The sequence below is a fragment of the Malus domestica genome, chromosome 15 (genome assembly GCF_042453785.1).
Source record: "Malus domestica chromosome 15, GDT2T_hap1".
NCBI lineage: Eukaryota > Viridiplantae > Streptophyta > Magnoliopsida > Rosales > Rosaceae > Malus > Malus domestica.
Window position 1 is genome coordinate 1,843,998 of NC_091675.1, and position 23,274 is coordinate 1,867,271.

Here is a 23,274-nt window from a genome sequence, read left to right on the forward strand (position 1 = left end):
AAAAATTCGTCTGAATTTTTCAAAACATGAAGCAATAGTATTTTTCTTCAATTAGTGAATTACTATTCTCATTAACAGCATTTAACCAAGCCGGTAACCATATACTTCGGCCCGCATTGAACACTGGACCATTCATTGAAGATGAAAGTACATCGAACCCATATGAAGTTTTACCATGTTATAACTTCAGTGCCAAGTGAGGTTGCATTATGTGAAAAAGAAAACAAATGGATGTACAGTCACAAGGCCAAAGTAATGATGACTAGTTTGATTATCTTTCGGTAGCTTTTCTGATTCCAATATGATGCAAAAGGTGCATCTTGAATCTTTATTTTTTTTCGTTTACGTGACCCCCACTCCCCCGCCTTCTCTTTTTTTTCCCTTTTGTTATAAGTGGCAATGTGGGTCCCGATGCTGCTTTGTGGATGCATACGAGTTAATGGCCTACTAATTAAAAAACTTTTAATCATGACGGGAACACAAGTGAAGGGTTATAGAGAAAGAGATTTGAATTGTTTTCCTGTTACTGTGTTGTGCTAAATGCAGTGAACCAACGAGATAAATGTTAATCGACAGAAAGTAGGTCACTTTTGTATGCATCGCCGGTTTTATTGGCAAATTAGGATGCGTCGGGATGATTCAATCACAATATTTCAAATTAATCATGCCGTTCCACGAGGAGAAGTTGTGGCATTAATGATTGGTTTCGGTTACCGCCGCAATGGCATCTTAGTTTCTCTCGGTAAAGTAGTCAGAAGATGTTTCCTACCTATGCCGTAAACTTCTTCAGACTGTTTCACATGTATGCAGTAACTTTTATTGATCTGACTCCGAAAAAAAGGTTTACTAGTTGTCTGTACATTACTCCAAAAGATTATGAAAATATGGAAAATATGGGAAATGCAATACCAGGGGGTAAACAAAAACATCTATCATGATCTGCAGGGTCCGATCTCGCTGCAAACGATGTTCGTTTGCAAGTCTGGAAGTGCGTGATGAACATTGAGACCATATCCTGGTGCCGACTGTTTTTTCTCACGACCGGCATGCGTTGTAGATCTCACCCCGCATTGCATCAATGGGCATGTGCTCCTGCGTGTAACGCTCAGGACCCAGGTACAAACCCGTCTTTTCAAGGAGAGCCACTCCTTCCTCTCTACCGTATCTTGAAGAATAGAGTCTGAGGTACTCGATGTCCTGATATAACCACACAAATGTCTAATCATCAGGAAACAGGACTTGGAAGAAAGAAACAAAACACCATACATGACGTTTTCAGTTGCAACCGCCATGGAAACGCTTTAGTTTTAAGATTCAAAATTTTTGGAGCAAGAAAAGATTCAGGAAATAAAGTTCCGGATTTGTAAACATTTGTGTTTTGATTGTCAACAGAATGAATGTATACCCCTAAATGACTCGAGAATTGCTCAAAGAATAAATGAAACCAGACCGGGATAAACTGACTATAATATTGAAGTTTCACTTACCTGCAAGCCACTAAGAATGCGTTCAAGTCTGACCGAAGCAACTGGTTGACTTGATGATGAGAACACCTGGCCAGGGTAGAACAAAACTCCATCTCCAGGGGGAAGACCACGCCTGAATCTTATCTGCTCATTCACGTACTTTATTTCAGTAAAATGCAAGGAGCTTTTTATAATTGCTACTCAATCTCAGAAATTGTCTAGATGCTAGGAAAGTACCTCTGCGCTTGGAACATTTGCCTTCTCATAGCAATTGGCACCCCAATATAAGAAACCTGTTCCACCTTCTTTCCATACACGCCACATTACAGCACGGTGTTGTGTACCTCGCATACCAAGGTGCCAATTGGGATGGGGGTCAGATGGTCCCATGCACACATAAGTCCACCATTCCTACATAATCGACAAGTTCACATCCTTCAGCAAGTAACATCCAAGATGCAAAAAATTGTAAACAGGTATCCATACATAATTCTTACAAACTGTTTAATCCATAAAAACAAAAGACCACAAACTATTCCTTCAATTTAACCAAACTCAACAAGAACGGAGCCAGAATTTTAAGAAAGCTTCTCAAGGAAATTAGATAAGAGCCAAGCAAAATTTCTGTTACATCACCTCGCCATTTTCTGGTTGTATTTCGGAAACAATATCCTTGACCAAATCTTCTCGATTCCCAAGCACCCATTCACTACCAATTTCAAACCAAATTATATTGTTCTCAGACATTGTCATTGACCAAAAACTAGCAACTAAAGTCAAATACCAGAATACTATCATTTCAACTTTTCTTCTACAGAAGGTTCCCTAGTGGGCACTTACAGTACAAATGAATATCAATACCTTGTACAATAAATTTGAGTGTGTGGGCGCAGGAATTTTGGAACTTTCACAAAAGCCTCAAACGCAGTAGGTGCAAGAGGTGCATCGCTTGGCCCTACATGGAGGAAAAGAGCAATACATAGTAACATAAATTCGCAGGTACAAGGAGCAAAATATAGATAAACTAATGAAGCACTCATTCAGCAGAACCAAAATAAACAATCAGACACACACTACTAAAGATAAACTAATGAAGTACTCATTCAGCAGAACCAAAATAAACAATCAGACACACACACTACTGCCTACGAAACTCTAATCAATAATTAAAATCATTTAGCTATAAGAAGAATATGAGTTCATACCACAGTAGTAACTAGTTAAAACACGAGCATCAGGAGCATACGCATGGATCTCGCTGGCTATGCTGCGGAGGGACTCGTATTGCTCCAAATTCAGTGGCTGACATATATTATAAAGCAGGCACATTAACTTACAATAAATTAGTAATGCATTTTGCAAAAGGAAAAATGATAATGCATGAGTTATCTCCAATACTGCTATACCTTTTACAAATATTTCTATACTGAAAAACTTAAGCGGAGTTTAAGGGAAATCATTTTTTGACTGTGTTCATACCTCATCCCACAAGTAAAAATAGGCTTTCTTCCAGTGAGACTTTGTCCTTAATATATCAATCTGTTTCTGCATGTAATCCTTCGTTGCATTACCACTGTGGCACATCAGCAAATGGGTAGAACCTCATCAGTTTTCATCACACATATACCCGAAAGAAGTGAACTTGGATGATGAGCTGTATACCCAGAGACAGATCGACTATATGGCAAAGCATAGGCTGCCAACCGTGGATCCGAAAAGTATTCATCTGATTTTGGATGATCAGCTGCAACAAATGAAATTCAGAAAAGCAAATAATGCATCTTTTTAGCAGGCATTTATTGAAGACAACAAAGCGAGAAAGTTTAATAAATCAGAGATAACAGCATAAGTAATTGATAATAGCAGAGTAGCTTATGGCTCGTCGTAAGTACCTGGCCAAGGGCAGGTATATGTCAAGACACGCATACTATCACCCCATCTGCAAAAGTATGGACTGATTTTGTATTGAAGAAGCCACTTAAAATGCTGATCCAGTGCCTCATACCACTCATCAGTCCCATGTTCAACACCAAAACGATCTTCAATTACGGTATCAGATATCTAAAATATAGTTTAAGGATGCAATGACATTGTAGGATCACAAAACATGTGGTTGAACATACAACAGAACATTAATTTATAAAAGACTTTTGGTCTGTCATAAGAACAGCACATCTGCATCTTCACGCATGGGCATTATTTGCTGTAAGGAATTAATGATCCCCCTTCCAATTTTACACTTACTAATAAGTGTTTATGCTTCTCAGTTACTTGAATTAATATGTCAGAAGTTAAATACTATTTTTTAATAAAACGCAGGATACGCCAAAAACAGCAGGGAGTGATGGGGTTACAGGAAGAATGAAGTCCCAAACTGTCATATTAATCTTCACGCGTACTGAAAGGCTCGAAATAGCATCTTCCTCCATCATATCAACTGGCCCATTTAATGATAAGTATTCAGAAAATAGTGGCGACAGAAGAACACTTCTTAAAGATGCTGTAGCAGATTTCACCCTTTCTACCTAAAAAAGCACATGCTCAAATGAACAGCTAATAACACACCAAAACTAAACAGAAATAATACAATTGTGTACAAAGTTCAATTTGTAAACCAACCACTTCATCCACCAGTTTCCCATCAATGGGGTCCAACATTTCAAGACAACTTTGAAGATCCCTATAAAGTTGATGCTTCTCGGCTTTGCCCAAGCAATGTGCTGGAACCCTGTACCAAGTCAGAATCAATAAACGTAGAGAATATATTTCAATGTATAAGGAAAGGAATACCCATATTGCTAAAAGAATAGAGAGCTAAACTTTTACAGCTTATTGACTAAAAATAAATGTGAACAGACTCACTCCGAATCTGCCTTTGTAGCAGTAATGATGATCTCCCCCTCATACTGTCCTGGGGGTTGTGCACTAGGAACATCAATGGAAACCCAAACTGCAGTTGTTTCTCTGGAGGCACCAGCATGGGGAGGAGAGGGAAGGAGAAAGAAGATTGCGTCAGTCTCTTGCAATAAGTGTCTTATAGAATTATGTCACACCAAATTAAGACTATCATAATACTACTGCGATCAGTACCCTGGTAGCAGGCTTATTTGACTAACTGGAAGATCAAGAGGTGCAAGAGCATCTGGGACACCCAATATGGGAACCACACGCCGCATGTTTATTGATTGTCCAACTACCAACCTGCCCACAGTAAATATCAGAAAGTAAGGAAATGGAAGAGTAATTGTAAGCCTACAGCAAGAAAAATATGACTTCAAAGAACTAACCGATCACCAGATGTGGAGCATAAGTCACTACACTGGACCTGCACAACCCCTGCATTTCCAGGACCACCCCATGAAACTTTTGGACGCATTGCAATTTGAATACTTTCTCTTTCATTTCTACCAGCCAGAAGATTAACCTTCAAGTAAACCCAACTTAGAATCCAGAAGACTACAGTACCTCAAGAGCAGAAGATCGGATGCTTCATCCTATTCTATTAAGTAAAAAGGTCACGAATATACTCTTTTCACAATATATGATAGCTCCTACATATTCTAATAGAAATTAAATGGTAGAAACAAAAAGCAATAGCCTCCAACAGGAAGGTAAATATCTATTGAAATGCAAATTATTAAAAAAAAAAAAATTGCATAACTCATTCTCAGAGATGTTAAGGATTGATATTAGGTGTGGCAAGAGTCATAAGATGGCACCTAAGCTGCTTGCCTTCCATTTTTAATAAATCTTGTGGAATTCATAGTTTTCAGAAGCTAGTTAACATGACACCATTTAAATCATGGAACTATACGTACCGACTCCAAATTCCTTGGCATTTCTTGTGGTCCAACATTTGCTGTGCTTGGCATGCACCACACATGCACTAAATCAGCAGTCGGAAACTCTGTAGGGTCGATTGATCCTTTGAGTGGACTTGGAACTTGTACGCCACCATCAGTCCATCCATATGCCGTCCCTCCTCCAGAAACACCTTCAACTGGTGGCACAACGATGTCTTGAGGATTCCCTGGTAAGTTGTATCCACAACAAAATCAGCTCATATGAATCTCTAGATTCAAAATTATTTACCAAATTTCAAGGACAATCCAACTAAAAGGCACTTTAATTGGTTTATGATCGAAACGCTTTGCAACAATTACAAAAGTGCTTAACATTTCCTAAATCCAATCAGAAAAGCCAATTCATAAACTGTACATCAGAAATTTCGAAGTTCCGAACAGCTTTTCAAGTAAATAACCTTAGTCGATCATCTAAGCTAAAATACAAACAGTTGTGCGATTACAAGCAAAATGTTCAGTTTCGCTGAGATTGCAGTGAAAAAAGAAAATATTTACAACGCCATTTGCATATCGGACCGTATCCGTGAAGATTTCAATTTTAATTTCTCATATTTTCTCACTTACTCCTCTATTTTTCACAGGAACCAAACAGTGGATACAGGAATCAAGAAAAGGAGCAATTTTCCGAGAAAATGGCAGAAATTGAACACCGGCGACTCAAACAAACATTAAACTAGCGCCTGAAAAGCGAAGAGAGAAAGGTGAAAATTGGCCGCGACTAACCTGAGTCATCCATTTCCGGCAATTACGATTTGCAGAAGAAGATCGGCGGTGTCTTCTTCTTCCTCCGAGCTCGGTATTTGCTTTTCAGGTGAAGAAATCGAACTGTCGCCTGAGGACTGAAAGAAATGATCCCGCTGGTCTTCTCTCGTTGCGAATTAAAAGAATGCAAATGGATCATGTAATAAGTACTTGCCAGATTTATAGTTTCTTTCTTTCATTAAAAAAAAAAAAAAAAAAGGTAAATTACTAAAAAAACTACATTTATTATTAGGTCATTAACAATTTCATACATTGTATTTAAAAAATTTCAAGTTCATACCTTATCTTCGAATTTGTTGCAATGTCATACATTCCGTCAATTAATATCAGTTCTTCAGTTAAATGCTGACGTGGCATGAGGTTGGTCCACTTTTTATTTAAAATTATTAAACATTTTTTTAAATCATTTAATATTTTTTAAATATTAAAATAATAATTAATTTAAAAAAAAATAAAAATCATCAGTTTCGTCCCCCCTCCTCATCTTCTTCCCCCAAACCCCCCTCTGCAACCCAAAAAAAAAACCCAGTTCGTCTTCCCCCCGCACCCACCCTCCATCGTCCCTCCTCTACACACACCACTCCTTAAATCCACACTCATTCCTCCCATTTTCTCCTCGCCCAGGTTCTCCACTCATGGAATCGGCCTGACGAAGGGGGTTTCCCTCCACCTCACGAACCTAGCGATGGTGGTGTAGACAGGATATGGGTTTTTTTTTTCTCTTTCTTTTATGGGTTGTAGGGGGAAGAAAATGAAGATGGGGGAGGAGGAAGGGGGGGAAGACAAACTGAAGGTTTTTTTTCTTTTCTAGGTTGCAGGTGGGGGGGGGGGGGGGGAAAGAAGATGAAAATGGGGGAGAAAAGAAGAAGCGGGGGTGGGGAGGGGGAGAAGAAGATGAAGATGAAGATGGGGGAGAAGAGAAGAAGCGGGGGTGGGGTGGACGAAACTGATGGTTTTTTTTTTTTAAATTTTTTAAATTTTAAATTCATTATTATTGTAATATTTTTAAAATATTAAATATATTTTTTAAAGTTTTTAATAGTTTTTTAATAATTTTTTAATAAAAAGTGGATGTCGCCTCATACCACGTCAACATTTAACTGAGAAACTAACAGTCAACTGACGGAATGAATGACATTGCAACAAATTCGAAGATAAAGTATGACATTGAAACTTTTTAAAGATGAGATATGAAATTGTTAATGACATAATAGTTGAGGTAGTTTTTTGTAATTTATCAAAAAAAAATCTTTCTTTTATTTATGCACTATTTTCCATCTTCCATTAAACCAAATTTAAAATTAATTAATTAAACAAAACTTTGATGGCGATGTGCCTTTTTTTTATAGAAAACTAATGAAAATAGCTTGAAAACTTTAAGTTTTATTGATAAGGACAAAATAAAGGATAAAGTGAATAGTACATGATTGATTCTTTAATATAAAAATGTGGTTTTTTGTTAAAATAAACAGTACCGGGAGCTTTTCGTTAAAATTTCCTTTATTTTTCTTATATATTTTTGTTCATGCTTTTACTCACGAATACCGTGCCCAAATTGCAAATGACGTGTTATCACAATTACAAGTGACCTTTTGTTGCAGTTACTAAAGGAATTGGATCCGCTCCGAACCTTAATGTTCGGAGCTTAATGATCAATTCATTTCGGCAGTGCAAATTGAATTCAACAATTCCTATTAACTTATTTTATTGACTCACCATTTTTTTTACACATCAATCAACCGCCTAGATGATTTGATTCTTAAACTCGAATACTATGTCCGAAGCAAATACAATTCCATTACCAAACAGGGAGAACTAGGAAACAAAATTATAATTATGTTTCGCCACGGCATCCGTAGAGAAATTTGCTTCTCTAAAAATATAACTAACCTAATTGGTATGACTCATCAATATCTTTCTACTATTTTATATAGCTACGTAAATAAGATGTAAACAGCAGAGAGCTTAAGGGGAGGGATCCCCATTTTTTCAAAAAAAATGGGGACACGCTCCCCACCGTTAGATTGACTTTAATGAAATTGTGTGGTTGAGATTAAAACACAGGCCATAGAATCTCAACCACAGGATTTCATTTAGGGCACGTTTACGTAAGGGTAATTGGAATCAGGAAACGGAATTGAATTCCGATTACGGAATACTCCTGTGTTTACCAAATTTGAGGAATCAAAATTTAGTGGGTCCCACACAAATTTTGGAATCCAATTCCGAAATTTGGAGGAATTGGACTCCTAACAATTAGATGGTATTTGGATTCCGGAGGATTGAGGGGGTGAGGAATCCATTTTTCTTACCCATTGTGCCCTCGCATAAAAGTTGAAATTTCAAGGAAACCCGAGCTCTCGTCCCCAATGTAATCCCTCTCCTTCTCCCTCACCACCGTCGCACATCCCTTGCCTTTCCCAGGACACAGAGCCGGCCACCATCATCTTTCACAACAATTAAACCACAAACCAAGAAGAAGCTTGCTGCAATTTTAGTAGGTATTTTAGGATGGTGCGGCTGCTGAGAAAGACTGGGAAGAGGGGGAGAGAGAGAAGAGGAAATAAACTAGGGTGATTAAGAATCTTCTCAAACAAAGATACCCATATCACTCTATTCTCCAGTCTCACCCATTTTCCTAGGAGAAGTGTCGGCTCCGGCCACACCCGAACCCCAGTTATCCTCGTCGCTTGCAGAATTTAAGAATGAGAGAGAGATGAGGATGCATGTGAATCTGCGAATTCGGGAGGTGGTGGGGTGGTTGTGGGGGCTAGGGAAGAAGAGGATATGGATGGAAGGGAGGAGGAGTGGAGGACCTGTGAATATGGGAGGTCGTGGGAAGGCTATGGGGGGTTGGGGAAAGATAGGATTGAAGAAAGGGAGGAGATGAGGATGCTGGGACATCGGAAGGAAGGGAATGAAGTGATGGTTTTTTTTATTTATATAAATATTAACTTAAGAAGAGCTTCTTCAATTATTTTATGAATTAATATGATATGAAATATAAATCAATTCCAATAATTTTATATGAACATAATTTATTTATGTAAGGGCAATATAGTAATCAACCTAGTTTTCATTCCGATTCAACTGAATAAGTAAACAACTTATATGGACTCAACATCATTCCTACTCCGATTCCAGACAGTTTTAGTAAACAACTTCAACAGGAATCTGATTCTGATTCCACCTCATTTCAATTCCTCCTCAATCCAATTCCTCCTCGATCCAATTCCTCTCAATCTGATTACGGATTTGTAAACGCGCCATTAATTCAAATCCAACGGTGGGGAGCGTGTCCCCATTTTTTTGAAAAAATGGGGATCCCTCCCCTTAAGCAATTCCTGTAAACAGATTAAAAAGACGATAATTCCTAGTTTATATAGAGAGACAAAATTACCCTCCTTACTCCACCACGTGTCATTCCCTGATTAGCTACAAATCACGCAACGCTACACCTGGATGCAAGTAGCCAAATTACTGCTCCTTGTTGTTAGCGCCCTCCCTCACCGAAAAAGAAACTCGCCGTCCGTAGAGGTTACGAAACCACAACGCCACCGTAGCCTGGGTTTAGGGTTTGCGCGACAAACCACATCACCCACCGTTAAGCGACATCGTTCAGGCTGCCATGGAGAGTGCCTTCGCGAACGCCTCTGCGATCTCCGACCAGCGGCAGAAGATCGAGCAGTACAAGCACATTCTCTCCACCGTGATTTCTTCAAGCGACGTCGTTCAGGCCAAGAAGTTCATCGATCACTGTAAGTATTTCCTCAGCGCTCTTTCTCTCAATTTTTGCAATTATTATTATTTATTTTGGTTTAGCAGCTTTGTTTGGAGGCCTAATATTGTAATTTTCTACTCCTTCAGTGTTATCGGATGATGTCCCGTTGGTGGTTTCCCGGCAGCTTTTGCAGACTTTTGCCCAGGAGTTGGGGCGGTGGGAGCCGGAGACCCAGAAGGAGATTGCCCACTATGCCCTTTCTCAGATTCGTGTCGTTTCATTCGAAGAACAGGTTCTTTTCGGACTTCTGCATATCGGGAATTCTCCGTTTTGCATTTGTTTTGTTCAATTTTCTAAGATTTAGATTTAGCATTGCCCGCATTGTCGCGAAACATATAGGACATTTAGAAAATAGTTTTGATTGTGTACATCTTTTATTTGGGATTATTGTGATTTAGACAGTACGGTATGGTTTTGTGTGATGCAGGTGATGATAATAAGAGAGAAAGTTGCGGAATTGTACGAGTCTGAGCAACAATGGTCAAAAGCAGCTCAGATGCTCAGTGGAATTAATCTCGACTCAGGAACGAGGTCCGATAGTAGAATACTGCTGTTGTTAGTGTAACTTTTCCTTTTTTATGGTATGATCAGTTATGGAATTAACAATGTTTATGTTTTCATGGTATTCCCTTAGAGCCGTTGATGACACATTCAAGTTATCAAAATGTGTCCAAATTGCTCGCCTATATCTCGAGGTATTGACCTTTTCTTTTCTTTTTTCCAAAGGGTGCCTATTTTTCATTTGATACAATTGATGTGCTTTGGAACGGTGTTTAATGCTGTTGTTTTGTTGATGCTGCAACTCCTTTATTGCAAAAATACGGGCTGGACTATGAATGTCTGCATATAGAAGACCCATGATGGATGATTTGCGTTGGAATCGATGTGCTGCCTATATCTGTTTCTTGTATCTAGATTTGTTGTAGATAGCCATAGTGTGACCTCTGCAAGCGTTTACTGGAACAAATATCTTCTTTTCATGTCAGTTTTGAACAAATAAGACTTTTATTGACAAGTATTTGACATGTAACCTTACCAAGTTTTTGTATGTTTGTTTTGCAGGACGATGATGCCGTGAATGCAGAAGCTTTTATTCATAAAGCTTCATTCTTGATTACAACTATTCAGCATGAAGTTTTGACTTTAGAGTACAAGGTTTGACATTATTGGATAGTCAGTGAAAATAATTGCATTAAGTTTGCATGCCAAAAACAGTTTTTAATTTCTTTTCCCCTCTGTTTCCTTCCTATTAGATTTGTTATGCAAGGATTTTAGATTTAAAGAGAAGGTTCTCGGAAGCAGCATTACGTTATTATGATTTTTCTCAGATTGAAAAGAGGCAAATAGGAGATCAGTATGTCAAGTTTAACTTTTTTCATTCTTGTTATTTGTACCACTTGAAAGACGGGTGATATGAATGTATGCATTTTGTTGCAGAGAGATTGATGAAGAAGCACTGGAGCAAGCTCTATCTGCTGCAGTTACATGTACAATTTTAGCCGCAGCAGGACCCCAACGTTCTCGTGTTCTTGCTACTTTGTACAAGGTTAACTTCTTTACCTGGAGATGTATATTATGTGTTCTTTATTTTAAATTTGCTGATACCTTGGGGTTTTCATTCAGGATGAGCGATGCTCAAAGTTAAAAATATATCCAATACTACAAAAGGTGCTCTCTCTCTCTCTCTCTCACACACACACACACACACACACACAAAAGGTTTTTGTCTGTATACCTTTTTCTCTCCTGACTGTATGTTACACTTTTATTGTTGCTTCAACGGATATTTATTAGGTATATTTGGAGAGAATTTTGAGGAAACCAGAAATTGAAGCATTTGCTGAAGAGTTAAAGCCACATCAGGTTATAAACTTTCTTCTCCTTTATCTATGATATCGTATCTGCACATGAGCCATAACAGTTATGTCTTATTTATTTCAACAGAAAGCACTTCTTCCAGACAACTTTACGGTGTTAGATCGTGCAATGATTGAACATAATCTTCTGAGTGCCAGCAAACTTTACACCAATATAAGGTAGGAGATATGTTGCTATTGATTTTTCCTTTTTTGAATTGTGTTATTTTAATTTATGTGGGACCATTTATTCTAACTATCATGAATTCTGTGGCAGTTTTGAAGAATTGGGCACTTTGCTGGGAATTGAGCCTCATAAGGTACGGTTTTCTTTTGTTGAGTCCTGTGTTTTACCTTTTAGTTTCACAATATTCATGCTAAACCACACCCTTCTCTTTCCTTTTTTACTCCCCGGACATGAGGATGTAAAAAAGGGGATCCTATCAACTTGTTCCGGCCTAGGATAATAAGCTCATAAGCTTAGTCTTACGTCAATGTCGAGAAACGAAAGAAGACTCCCATCTCCTGACATGGATTTAGTTTATTTCCTACAGGCCGAGAAGATTGCATCAAAAATGATATATGAGGACAGAATGAGGGGATCTATTGATCAGGTATGAATTACAACTTATAAGTATCCAACCAAAAGGACTTTAGTCGTTTTCAAAAGAAAAAAAAGGGACTTCTAAGTAGTCAGACCTTTTTAGTTGTGAGAGCCACTGCAGTTTCTTTCTATGGAATATTGTTAAATAGGCTGTTAATCCACTGTATGGCCCTTAGTTTCATTTTGTCTTCATGAATGCGGCTTCCACTACGAAAAACTTGGAATTCCAAAGTTTTATGTTAGGGGAGGGAGTATATGGTTGTAGTTTAAAATGCTTTGCATCTACTACCTTCCTCTTTTACTGGAACAAGATTCAGAATAGTTCGTTTGCTTTTGTAATCCATTCTAAATATGTTGCTTTTGGTAACATTCTTTATTCTAGCTTGTACCTCTTAAGCATTTGCCGTGATGTTTCACAACAGGTGGAAGCTGTCATACATTTTCAGGATGACTCTGAAGAGCTGCAACAATGGGATCAGCAGGTAAATTTGTCTGCCTTAATTAGCATCATATACTCACTGGATTTAGTTCGATTTCAAAATTTGCTTTACAAACCTAAGTTGTATCCAAATATGGCCTTGTTTACACTCAGTTCGCAACCTAGAACTGTATCTCTCTCTCTCACTCTCTCTCATGTTTTGGTGATCGAACTCTTAGGTATTATATTATCCTTTGGTTGCAGATTGTTGGCCTGTGTCAGGCTCTCAATGACGTCTTGGATAGCATGGCAAAGAAGGGCATGGCAATTCCCGTTTGATCTTCTCTAGCGAACCTCCAGAAATTGGAAAGTGAATTTGCTTTCACCCCCATACATTTTGGTAGCCGTCGCCTTGCATATTGTAGTGACTTGAATTTCAAATCCTGTTCCCAAGGGCCGAAAATCTCCCCCGGAAATGATTTTGTGTATAATTTGGCTGTGGTCGGAAATCGGAGGCACTCTTTTTTGCATCCCCTGTGGGAGGGTTTAGAGTAGCTATAATTTAGTTACTTGGTACCAGCAACCAAGTTGAACCCATTTCTTGCTTCTTCCGACCTCCAATCGAATTACATTTGAATACGAGGAAGATCTGTTGCTTTTGCCCCAACACAACATTTATTTGAATTTTGATGCGATGTTGAATTTGAATGGTGTTTAGCGCAACACAAAATCCCATGCTTGGGGCACCGGGGTTGCAATTAATCATAAGGGTAAAAGACTGTTTACTACCCTCATGTTTTGTGGTTTTCAACATTTAGTACATCAAGTTTTTTTCGTCTCAGATTCATACCTAAAGTGTAAATTTTGGGACAGTCTCATACATCCGTTAGTCAAACTGTTAAGTCTCCCGTTAACTGTGATGTGGCGCACTGACTGGGCGTCACGTGTCATCCATGTTTTTTTTTTCCTTTCCTTTTCTTTTCTTCTTCCTTCTTCCTTCTTCTTCTTCTTCTCATACCGCAACTTTTTTTTTCCTTCCTCAGATGAGAAGAAGAAGAAGAAGAAGAAGAAGGAGGAGAAAGCTTCCTCAGATGAGAAGGAAGAAGAAGGAGAATGAGAAGGAGAAAGCTTCCTCAGATGAGAAGGAAGAAGAAGGAAGAAGGGGAAGAAAGGGAAGGAAGGAGGAAGGAAGGAAGAAGGAGAAGGAGGAAGGAAAAAAAAAAAAGTTGCAGTTGGAGGAAGAAGAAAAGAAAAGAAAGAAAAAAGAAAAAAAAAAGGTGGATAACATGTGGCGCCCTGTCAGTACGCCACGTCACAGTTAACGGGAAACTTAACAGTTTGACTAACGGATGTATGAGACTGTCCCAAAATTTACACTTTAGGTATGAATCTGAGACGAAAAAAAATTTGATGTACTAAATGTTGAAAACCATGAAACATGAGAGTAGTAAACAGTCTTTTACCCTAATCATAAATATCCGAATTCTTCGTAACACTTGAGCAGTTTTGCTGCGCTTCTAAGAGCAACTCTAGCGTTGCAAATGTTCCCTAGGGCAACTCACTATTGAATAGCCTCTAGTGAACAATTACTGCATTTAATGAATAATAACTGCATTTTGCATCTAAACCTCTAAACTGAATAGTCATGACAATAGGTAATAAAATATTAGTATTTTTTATTTTATAAAATAATTTTATTTGTAATTTCAGATAGGATTTTTAATCGGTCTCGTTGTTCCACGTGTCATTAAATAAGAAATTACAATCCCAAGTATTTGAGAAAATATAAAATTATGATGTAAGTTGGAAGATAATGATAACTATTTATAGAAAAATAAAATCAATTTTTTTTTAAATTTTAAATTTTGTTTCGGATTTTTTTTATTAATTTTTACCTTTTTTACCCTTTTTTATACATTTTTTACATTTTTTATTTTTTATTAATTTTGTATGGTGGTTGACGTCAGCTATACATCACATAGCCTCAGGCTCTTGGGCCACCAATTCGCGCTGGGCCTCTCACTCGAGCCCCTCCTCCCTAATCGCCCGCATAGGCTAGACGTTGTTGCTGGGGCGTTTGGGTCTTCACATTCGCCTGTCCATCGGGCTCCAACATACGCTGGAGCTGCTCTAATGAAGATATATTATGTGCTAAGGCGATCACAAGGTATTGATGCCTTCGGCTATTAGACTCTCACCACCTAGGTTGCAACACTCACGCCACTTCATCGAGTGTATTGCTCTCCCACAACCTCGTTTTCATGGTTAAGCTGTTCCCATTTTGTTTGTACTGGTTATACCACGTGACCATGCTATAATTATGAAGAAGGGAACTTTAACGAAAAACCACATTTTTACACTAAAAGGTCAATTATTGTACTATTCACTTTACCCTTTATTTTATCCTTATCGTTAAAACTCAAAGTTTTCAAGCCCTTTTCATTCGTTTTCCTTATGAAAAAAGAATGATATATGTGATAAACAGACGAATAATTATTGTATATGATCCTACAATATGATCACGTATTATAATCAATTTCCGTGTAATTATGAACAGAAAATTTATAAGTAAAAATTAATGAAGAATCAATTCATCTACTCCAACCAAAACAAGAAACAAGATATTCTTGATCATAAATATATATTCCTTTCTATAGTTTTATTTTTTTTATTCAAAACTTGAAGTTGCGTTACAAAATACAACGTAGTGGAAGTTCAAATGGCCCTGACTTGCCAAATGAATTGGCCTAACAACTAAATCTTAAACCAACTTCCCAAGTAACAAAATACAAAGTCGACGATATTTGATCACACGGGTCAACTGCTATCATCCATCACTTGGTTGTTTACAAACAAATTCTCCCTTCGTTTCGGAAAACCCGAAGATTCTAACCCCGAACCTCTAAACTTTAGCTCTGAAGCTGTTCTAAAATTAGGATCGACAGATGATGGTCTAGGGTTATGATCAGCCGAACCTGGCCTATATGAACTGGTTGCTCCGCCTGCATACCGGGGAGGAGGAGACACATACCTCCTCGACGGTCCTCTTAGGCCACCAGCTCTCGAAGACCCTTCCCCAAACGACCTGTCTCCGGTGTTACTTCCCCCCAGTGGAGCTCCCATTGTAGCGGATGTTGAAGTAAAAGGATCATCCGGTCCCCATGAAGTGAGCGCTTCCTTTTTCTTGGCGAAAAATTGCCACGCTCCGAATAGGAAAAGTACAAAGAAAAATACAGGGCTGGTCCATAGCATTGTGTTAAATTCGTTTTTGAATACCGGAAGGTTAGAACGATACATTCCAACATACCCTCCGCCAAGGCCAAGCACAACAAGCCTTTCCCGGTCACTTGCGATTAAAGGTATCACATTTCTCTTCTCTGCATCCACCGTCTGATAACTGAGAAACGATGACCTAATCTCATCGAGACCAGCGGAGAAGATAATCCGTGGCGCACCAACCCTAACATAATGCTGAGTCGAAACATTGTACACGAAAACCTTCTCCCCGCTAACAATAAGCAAACACCCCTTAATTGCCTGAAAAGCGAGAGGCTCATCAATCTCAAACTTCCTCTTGGACCTAACCCTGCATTTGAAGTTCATTATATCCCCCAACAACAAAACATGAATCAGATCGCCTTCGGATGTAAACCCGTATGCCTTAGACCGCTCCGTGGCATCAAACACGTAGTACCGAGAATGCGAACGGTTCAACCCTTCACACTCACTCTCCCTAACTTTCATGGTCTTCAGGTCCAAAGACCCTGCACCCGTCTCCGTCAAGAACAAAAGCCGCTGCCTCAAGAAAGCAAGCGGCCTGCTCGACGGCATTGTGGAGCCGTGAACCGAACCATCCTCTCGGTAAACCGAAAGCTTCCCACTCACATCACTAGCCAACACATAATTCAACCTCCCAACATGGTGCACTTCCAAAATCGTAACCGGCAACCCTTCTCCACCCGTGCTGAATTTCGTCACGGTTTCCATTAAAAGCGAGCTCCAATCTTCCCCACTCGCTCCCTCCCAAACCCTATGCATCAAAATGACACCGTTTTGATGCCCAGTGACCACGAAACTCTCGTTCTTGTAAACCGACAAGAAGGAAGCCATGGCCATGATCGGAGACCCCAGCAACGTATCAAACTCCACCAAAACGTCGCCGTTTCTAACAAACACATAAACCCTCCCTCTCTCGTCTCCGACGGCAACATATTTCGTAACCCCCTCGAAATCCCGAAACGGCAGGACGTGAATACACGTAGCCTGGGAATCCAATTTCACGGCGGAAACGAACTGAAACCGGTCGGACCAGAACGGGCTGTATTTTGTTACCGAAACTGGCCTCGTCCTTTCTCCAATTTTACGATCGGACCCAGACCCCTCTTCTTCTTCAACCTGCTTGATCAGCTTCTGGCTTTCCTTTTCGTCAACCGCCAAAGTCGAACCCTCGTCAATCGGAGCAGGTTTTTTCGGATGATCCGATTGTAATTTGAATTCTAATCTCGCGACTATTTCGGTTAGGTTCTTCACTACTTCCTCGAGCCTCTGCAATACCAGCTGTTGCGGATTGAGCTCGATTTCGGATTTGGTTTCAGTTTCGGTTTCGGTTTCGGTGGATTGGACGAAAAGCTTAGAAACAGGGGATGGAGATGACAAAATGAAGAGAAAGCAGAGCAGAAGGAGCTTGCCTTTGAGGGAGTTCATCGCCGCCGCCGCCACTGGAGTCCGCACAATCTATTCAACTGAGCTCGGAGATTTTTTTGCTTTCGCTCGCTACTGTTTCAGTTTCGCCATTGCAGCGGGCGGGAGTCTGGGATCTGCGGGTTTGGATCTGCGATTCGGAGGGTTTTGGACTCGAGATTTTGGGTAGGATTTTGAGGAATATGGCGGTGGCGGTGCGGCCGTGTGGGGTGGGTCAGCTGAGAGCCTGTGATCTTTTGACTTGGGTCTACGCACGGATCAAGCTTGGATTAAATTTTCAGACTCTAGATTTTGGAATTTTGGAATTTTAGGGCAACAATTTTAGATTTTCTGGGTAATTATTATGTAATAAAAGGTCATGGTTCGATGCGACATACTTATCTGTATCGCATGTGATATCGACTCACTAACCGCTAAAGGCGTGACACGTATATGTTTTCCTACTGCGCGTCGTTTGAGTCAACCAAAATGGTTGATTTAGCCTCTCCCCTTCCTCCTCGTACGCGATTAAGATGTCATGATAGCTAAACATCTTTCTTTTTCGAAAAGAGATTCTCTCCGAATCCCTTTCCACCTAGTCCATCTAATTCAGAATCCGGACAGTTGAAATTTAATTCAACGGCTACAATTATTATCACTTTTAAAAGAACCTCTATTTGTAACCGATTGATCAAATTTCAACGGTCCGAATCCCGAACTAGATGGATTAGTTGAGAAAAGATCTAAAAGGATCCCTTAACTTCTATTTTTTTTGCCATCTTTAGTTTATGCAGTACTTCCTTGAAGAATAATACTTGAATTCTCTCAATAGAGGATGAACTCATACACCCAATTTCAAATAACAGATTTTTAATGTAATCAGAACAGTTTAATATCTTAATCTTTATTTGAAAATCATTCTTACAAAAAAATAATTCAAAACAATGACAATTTAATCATCCGAATATATTAAATAAATTAAACAGCATATTTATAACGAACAATTGATTTATTTACATTTGAATGGCTAAAAGATCATTAATTAAATAATTTTTATAAAAATAATTTTCAAATAAAGATTAAGAGATTGAGCAATTGAGCAATTCCAATTATAGAATGTTCCACAAATCTCTTATGCATACATTAGGTTCTTCTGTATACTTGTCCGTTCGCCCGCATCGATTTCCTCCCGTTTTCAAACGAAGCTAAGACGGATTCGATTTGGTCAACCGTAATCCCCCCAGTGCATCTCTTTGATGGCAAGGAAGGCTGCCTTAATATCGTGAGTAACGAAGATCCAGCTGGTGTGTCTTTCTGTGCATCGGCTTCAGCCAATGTGTCTGTATTCGCAACAGCTTCAGTTGATACCGTGTCAGGCGACGATGTCTGAGTACCAAACTTCGCTTTGGACTTGCTAAGCTTGGTTGCAGTAGTCTTTTTCGGTAGAATCTCCCTCTGTACCTGCATTTCATTCCATAACCAATCGACATTCAGTGTTTAGTAACAAAAAGTGATGGTTTGGTATAACAAGTTACTCCTATTTCCCTTTTGGAGTTGATATCTTAAGAATTCCTGACCGGCAGAAGAAAACCAATTGCTAAAAATACCTAGTGCCACTTTAGAAATAACCATACGATAAGATCTGAATGCACTACCATGTCTGAAGAATCCTCCGACAGTGAGCTCCTACTATTGCTGTCACCTCGTACTAAGATAAAAGAACGAACTGTGCTCAGTCCATGCTTATTGGATGAGGGCAGAGAATGACTTGGCCCCCGACCTAAGAAGGACGACTGCAAAATTTACCAATGACAGTTATGATCAAATGGCATCTTACAAAAACTTGGCCCAAAGACCAGATGTTGCTTAGTACTGTTCCTAAAATAACAAGATAATATTGATGTTGCATCTACTTCTATATCAAGTTACCTTTGATGATATGCTCCTGTCTCCTCCCGCGAGAAGCATACTAGGGAAGGCTGCAAAATTGAACAATATGTCAGATGACGATAGAGTTAAAAACAAAATGATATCAACATACTACACGGAAGAAATTTACACAACGGCATAATACATGACAAATAACAGATCTTACAAGGGGCTTTGGCCTTCTTAGTATCAGGCGCAATATTCAGTTTCTTTATATGACCAAAAACTTCTCTTGAACTTTCATCCTCTGCTGGTGACAAGAAAGTAGCCTGCATTTCCTGTTCCAAATCAAAATGTTCTTGTAAGGTTAAACGAATCTGTACAGAAAAAATGACATCACATGCAGTTGAAGAACCTTAGCACGGATAATCGATTTAAACAGTGAATTAATTTCCACCATCATATGGTATAGTGGGAGAACTCACAGCTTTCTCAGACAGGCACTGTTTAGATAGTCTCTTTTCTGTTTCATCATCGTCAGATGACAGGTATACATCATCGTTATCAGTATACAGTAGAGGCATCATTTGCTTTATCTCTCGTAAGTTCATTCGCACAGCATTTGCGGGTGCTGAATCTTCTGCATCTTCATTACCAAAATCTTCATCTTCTGCAATTTCATCACCAAACTCTTGATCTTCCTGTACATCTGCATCTGTCTCTTTGACCAACTCTGTTTCTTTTTGTTTAGAACCAAACTTCAGCTTCTGCATAAGTTTTTCTGTTCCAGAAGCATCCTGTTGCTTGAGCCACTTTTGATGGAGTTCATTCCGTCTTTCATTATCAACTGGCCTTTCTTCATATCCAGTTGCTATCATATCATTAAGCTCCGCAGCATCTCCGTCATCCTCATCGTCGTCACTATCTTCGAACCGATGCAGGTCATGATCACTGTCGTCTTCTTCCTCAGCTTCATCATCCACAAAAGCTTTGACAGGATCGCCGATTGGAGATGAAGGCACGTCAGCCACTTCAGAAGAATGAGGAGCAATATTTTCTTTGTCATTGTAGTCCTCCTCGTCAGAAGAACTACAAAGAGAGAAGTGTCATTGTCCATTTCACCAGAAAAACTTAAAAAACAAACAGTATCCAACTTAATTAACTTTTGGAAACATTTGAATGCAACAATGACACGTACTAAGCTTCAAATTTACAAGATATGAAGACATAAACAAATAACACTTACACATCATCAGGAGGAGCAGAGTCAAGTTTTAAGTTCATTGCAAGTATGGACGGTGCAAAAACCTCTTCCAGCGGACTTTTGGAATCATCATTTGGCAGACCATCCTTATCATCGGAAGTCTGGTTATCAGAAAACAGGTCCTACAACAATGCACAAGATGAAACAGTTATGCTTAAATACACAATCCTATAGAAGAATGATAAATCTGGTTGAAATGTGAAAGGAACCTGCGTATCATCAATAGGTGCTCGAAATGTTTGCTGGGGTTCCTCGTCAACATCCTGCAGTTCAACAAATACAATTATATACTAGATCTCAAGTCTCTCAATTTAATGCAAAAGACTATATTCCCCAACATAATAAATATCATCAATAGGATGAAGGTTTGACAGAAATAATATTTTAAGAATACATGGTATAACATAAGAAGGATTGAAATGATAACCATATTGTTCTTGGATTACCACTTAAAAGCCCTCTTTTTTTCACATTGAACTCTTTCCAAATCACTCAAAATTTTGTTTGCGTTATTAGTATAAAAAGTATCTCATTGGTCAAGAAAATCAAATCCATGGATGCATATATCCCTGTCCCATTATTTGTGGTTAAGAAGAAACACTCGGTCAATGAACTTTTATTTCGGCAAAAACAAGATTGATCAAGAAACTCGAATTCAATTTACCATCCCAGAAGACACATTTCCACAGCTTGAATGCTCCTCCTTATCATTAGACCCATCAATGCACACCTCATTTGCACTGTTCCCTTTTCCGGCCTGGGATGCAATTGACTCCTCAGTTGCCGCTTTCAGTACCTTATAATCTCCTGTACTACATCTGCAACACTCAAAAGACCAACAACGAATTACTACAACAATTAATTAATTGAATAAACACCAAGAGCCTAAGAATAAGATCATATCTACAGTTACAAATAGAATACTGACTTTTGTGAAACCTCCAGTTTCCTTTTCCGAATTTTCTCCAGAACTGAAGATATCGGCTTCTGAACAAGCGGTATGGGTTTAAATGCTGCATCTCTGGTTTCTAACACAGAAGAAGATGATAACGAATAAGACATAATCAAAAGTAATAAATTGTAAATGAACTACGTAATAGCATCACTTTGTTTATACCTCGCAAAAGTCTCTGAGATTCAGCATGCAGTTGCTTCAGATGCTCTCGTCTTTCCTACAAAATCATAACAATTTAGGCCTAAGCAAAACAGTACAAACTAATTTCAACCAATTTTACGGAATACAACACGAAAAAATCTTAATACTTTTTCAGTCGTCCTCATGCCCTCGGCAGCCCCGGTTTTGCTCTTGGCCCTCTTTTTCTTCTTCTTGTTCTCCTCTTCCTCAAAGCCATCAGAACTACGCCGTTTCTTATCCGTCTCTTCTACCCTCACATCCCCACTTTCTTCCGGCATCAACTTGTTTAGATCTTCGCCAAATTCCTCTCCCGCAGAATCAAAATCCAAAACCCTCTTAGCTCCGTTGCCATCTTCGCCGCCACCCAAACCATCAAAACTCGAATTCATTTCACCTTCACCGCCCAAACCATCAAAACCGGAATCGATTTCCCCTCCACCGCCCAACCCATCGGAACCATAACTCATTTCACCTTCACCACCGCCCAAGCCGTCAAATCCGGAATTAGAATCCCCTTCGCCGCCCAAACCTTCCGATCCCAACCCTAACCTTGACGGCTCATTCGATTCCTCCAAGCTTAGAGCTTCGAATTCGGAGGGATTCACTCGGCCGCTCTCCGATTCGTCGACGGGAGGTTCTTCGGAAACCCTAATTGCTTTCTTTAAGCGCTTCAGCTTCGTTTCGCGGACTGGCGGAGCAGTCTCCGCTGACAGCAGCTCGAAATCATCGTCGCTGTCCATCTCCGCGATGGATTTCTCGGCGTAACGGACGACGTAAAATCAAATTAGGGTTTAGGTTCTATAAGGCAATGAAAATTTGGGGCGGATCTGATCCAATTCCTGAGAAGAAAACAGGTAAAAGGCAGTGATATTTAAGCGCCAAATGATTTTAAAATTCTTTTGGGGATTGCCACTGCCGCCAAATTTACACGTTTTCATGACGAAACATCAGGACCGTCAGATTTTTCAGGGTTTGGTGAGCGGTTCTGATTGAAGATTGAGATCAAGCCCCATATCAAAGTGATAGTATTGTTTTGGGCTCGATTGGGCCCAATTTTGGATTAAGCTGATAAATTGATAATGCACTTGAATTCTTTTGATCCAAACAAAGTCTAAGAGGTCCAAATTCCTGTATTTCCGTATACATTTCATTTTAAGTGGCTCAAATACGCCCCTTATATTTTCTTAAATTCAGAATTGCTAATTCAGTCTGTTAAATTTAATAATGTATATCATATATATAATATAAATTTTTCTAAAAGTATTTTTCGGAGTATCCAACAACTATTTTGTTTAAAGTCGAATTCGGCTCAGGGATTTATATCACAATATTGACTTTTGTGAAAAGTGTTCACCTATATAACAACACGTGAAGTGCGGAGTTATCGTCACGCTCACAACACTTGAATTGTGAGCTTGTTTGGATGTGCTTTTAAAATAACTGAAAACGTTCATAGGGAAAAAAAATTGAGCTCCAAAAGCACTGGAAGTGCTTTATGTAAGAAGCACCACTTAAGTGCTTCTTCTAAGATTTACTTGCATTTTTACTAAGGATTGGTTCCAAAAACATTTTCACT

At 39.1% G+C, this 23,274-nt stretch overlaps 4 protein-coding genes across 4 annotated transcripts; 1 reads left to right on the forward strand and 3 right to left on the reverse strand.

The window, feature by feature from the left end:
* Nucleotides 1-794: 794 nt before the first annotated feature.
* LOC103440425 (uncharacterized) lies at nucleotides 795-6,287 on the reverse strand. The gene is made up of 16 exons (XM_008379107.4): nucleotides 6,053-6,287; nucleotides 5,285-5,496; nucleotides 4,754-4,890; nucleotides 4,557-4,667; nucleotides 4,329-4,430; nucleotides 4,086-4,194; nucleotides 3,791-3,991; nucleotides 3,359-3,527; nucleotides 3,129-3,210; nucleotides 2,946-3,039; nucleotides 2,672-2,768; nucleotides 2,328-2,421; nucleotides 2,103-2,175; nucleotides 1,704-1,877; nucleotides 1,488-1,610; nucleotides 795-1,197 (listed from the first exon to the last, which is right to left on the reverse strand). Exons 1-16 carry the CDS (start codon nucleotides 6,063-6,065, stop codon nucleotides 1,036-1,038), a joined length of 1,953 nt encoding a protein of 650 aa, XP_008377329.3. The 5' UTR covers nucleotides 6,066-6,287; the 3' UTR covers nucleotides 795-1,035.
* Nucleotides 6,288-9,446: 3,159 nt separating this feature from the next.
* Nucleotides 9,447-13,458, forward strand: LOC103440424 (COP9 signalosome complex subunit 4). Its single transcript, XM_008379106.4, has 14 exons — nucleotides 9,447-9,849; nucleotides 9,959-10,104; nucleotides 10,300-10,403; nucleotides 10,507-10,567; nucleotides 10,935-11,027; nucleotides 11,126-11,226; nucleotides 11,310-11,418; nucleotides 11,496-11,540; nucleotides 11,667-11,735; nucleotides 11,817-11,908; nucleotides 12,006-12,048; nucleotides 12,283-12,342; nucleotides 12,755-12,814; nucleotides 13,015-13,458. The coding sequence occupies exons 1-14, from the start codon at nucleotides 9,720-9,722 to the stop codon at nucleotides 13,087-13,089; spliced, it is 1,188 nt and encodes a 395-aa protein (XP_008377328.1). The 5' UTR covers nucleotides 9,447-9,719; the 3' UTR covers nucleotides 13,090-13,458.
* Nucleotides 13,459-15,374: 1,916 nt separating this feature from the next.
* On the reverse strand, nucleotides 15,375-17,771 carry LOC139192219 (uncharacterized membrane protein At1g75140-like). Its single transcript, XM_070813841.1, has one exon. It carries the CDS (start codon nucleotides 17,452-17,454, stop codon nucleotides 15,568-15,570), a length of 1,887 nt encoding a protein of 628 aa, XP_070669942.1. The 5' UTR covers nucleotides 17,455-17,771; the 3' UTR covers nucleotides 15,375-15,567.
* A 626-nt stretch (nucleotides 17,772-18,397) lies between these two features.
* On the reverse strand, nucleotides 18,398-22,599 carry LOC103440422 (uncharacterized). The gene is made up of 11 exons (XM_008379104.4): nucleotides 21,827-22,599; nucleotides 21,681-21,735; nucleotides 21,492-21,591; nucleotides 21,228-21,381; nucleotides 20,773-20,826; nucleotides 20,546-20,685; nucleotides 19,785-20,388; nucleotides 19,526-19,637; nucleotides 19,360-19,409; nucleotides 19,086-19,223; nucleotides 18,398-18,891 (listed from the first exon to the last, which is right to left on the reverse strand). The coding sequence occupies exons 1-11, from the start codon at nucleotides 22,436-22,438 to the stop codon at nucleotides 18,574-18,576; spliced, it is 2,337 nt and encodes a 778-aa protein (XP_008377326.1). The 5' UTR covers nucleotides 22,439-22,599; the 3' UTR covers nucleotides 18,398-18,573.
* Between the last annotated feature and the right edge of the window lie 675 nt (nucleotides 22,600-23,274).

What these genes read in the sequence shown, in the direction of transcription:
- LOC103440424 (XM_008379106.4), top strand. Translation starts at nt 9,720, where the DNA reads ATGGAGAGTGCCTTCGCGAACGCCTCTGCGATCTCCGACCAGCGGCAG. An exon ending in CAAGAAGTTCATCGATCACT is followed by an intron (nt 9,850 to 9,958) that starts GTAAGTATTTCC and finishes CTACTCCTTCAG; the next exon opens with TGTTATCGGATGATGTCCCG. An exon ending in TTTTGACTTTAGAGTACAAG is followed by an intron (nt 11,028 to 11,125) that starts GTTTGACATTAT and finishes CCTTCCTATTAG; the next exon opens with ATTTGTTATGCAAGGATTTT.
- LOC103440422 (XM_008379104.4), bottom strand. Translation starts at nt 22,438, where the DNA reads ATGGACAGCGACGATGATTTCGAGCTGCTGTCAGCGGAGACTGCTCCG. An exon ending in GAAATGTGTCTTCTGGGATG is followed by an intron (nt 20,827 to 21,227) that starts GTAAATTGAATT and finishes GTTGAACTGCAG; the next exon opens with GATGTTGACGAGGAACCCCA. An exon ending in ACAGGAGCATATCATCAAAG is followed by an intron (nt 19,224 to 19,359) that starts GTAACTTGATAT and finishes TAAATTTTGCAG; the next exon opens with TCGTCCTTCTTAGGTCGGGG.
- LOC139192219 (XM_070813841.1), bottom strand. Translation starts at nt 17,454, where the DNA reads ATGAACTCCCTCAAAGGCAAGCTCCTTCTGCTCTGCTTTCTCTTCATT.
- LOC103440425 (XM_008379107.4), bottom strand. An exon ending in CAAATAAGCCTGCTACCAGG is followed by an intron (nt 4,431 to 4,556) that starts GTACTGATCGCA and finishes TGGTGCCTCCAG; the next exon opens with AGAAACAACTGCAGTTTGGG. An exon ending in ACTCAAATTTATTGTACAAG is followed by an intron (nt 2,176 to 2,327) that starts GTATTGATATTC and finishes TGAAATTGGTAG; the next exon opens with TGAATGGGTGCTTGGGAATC.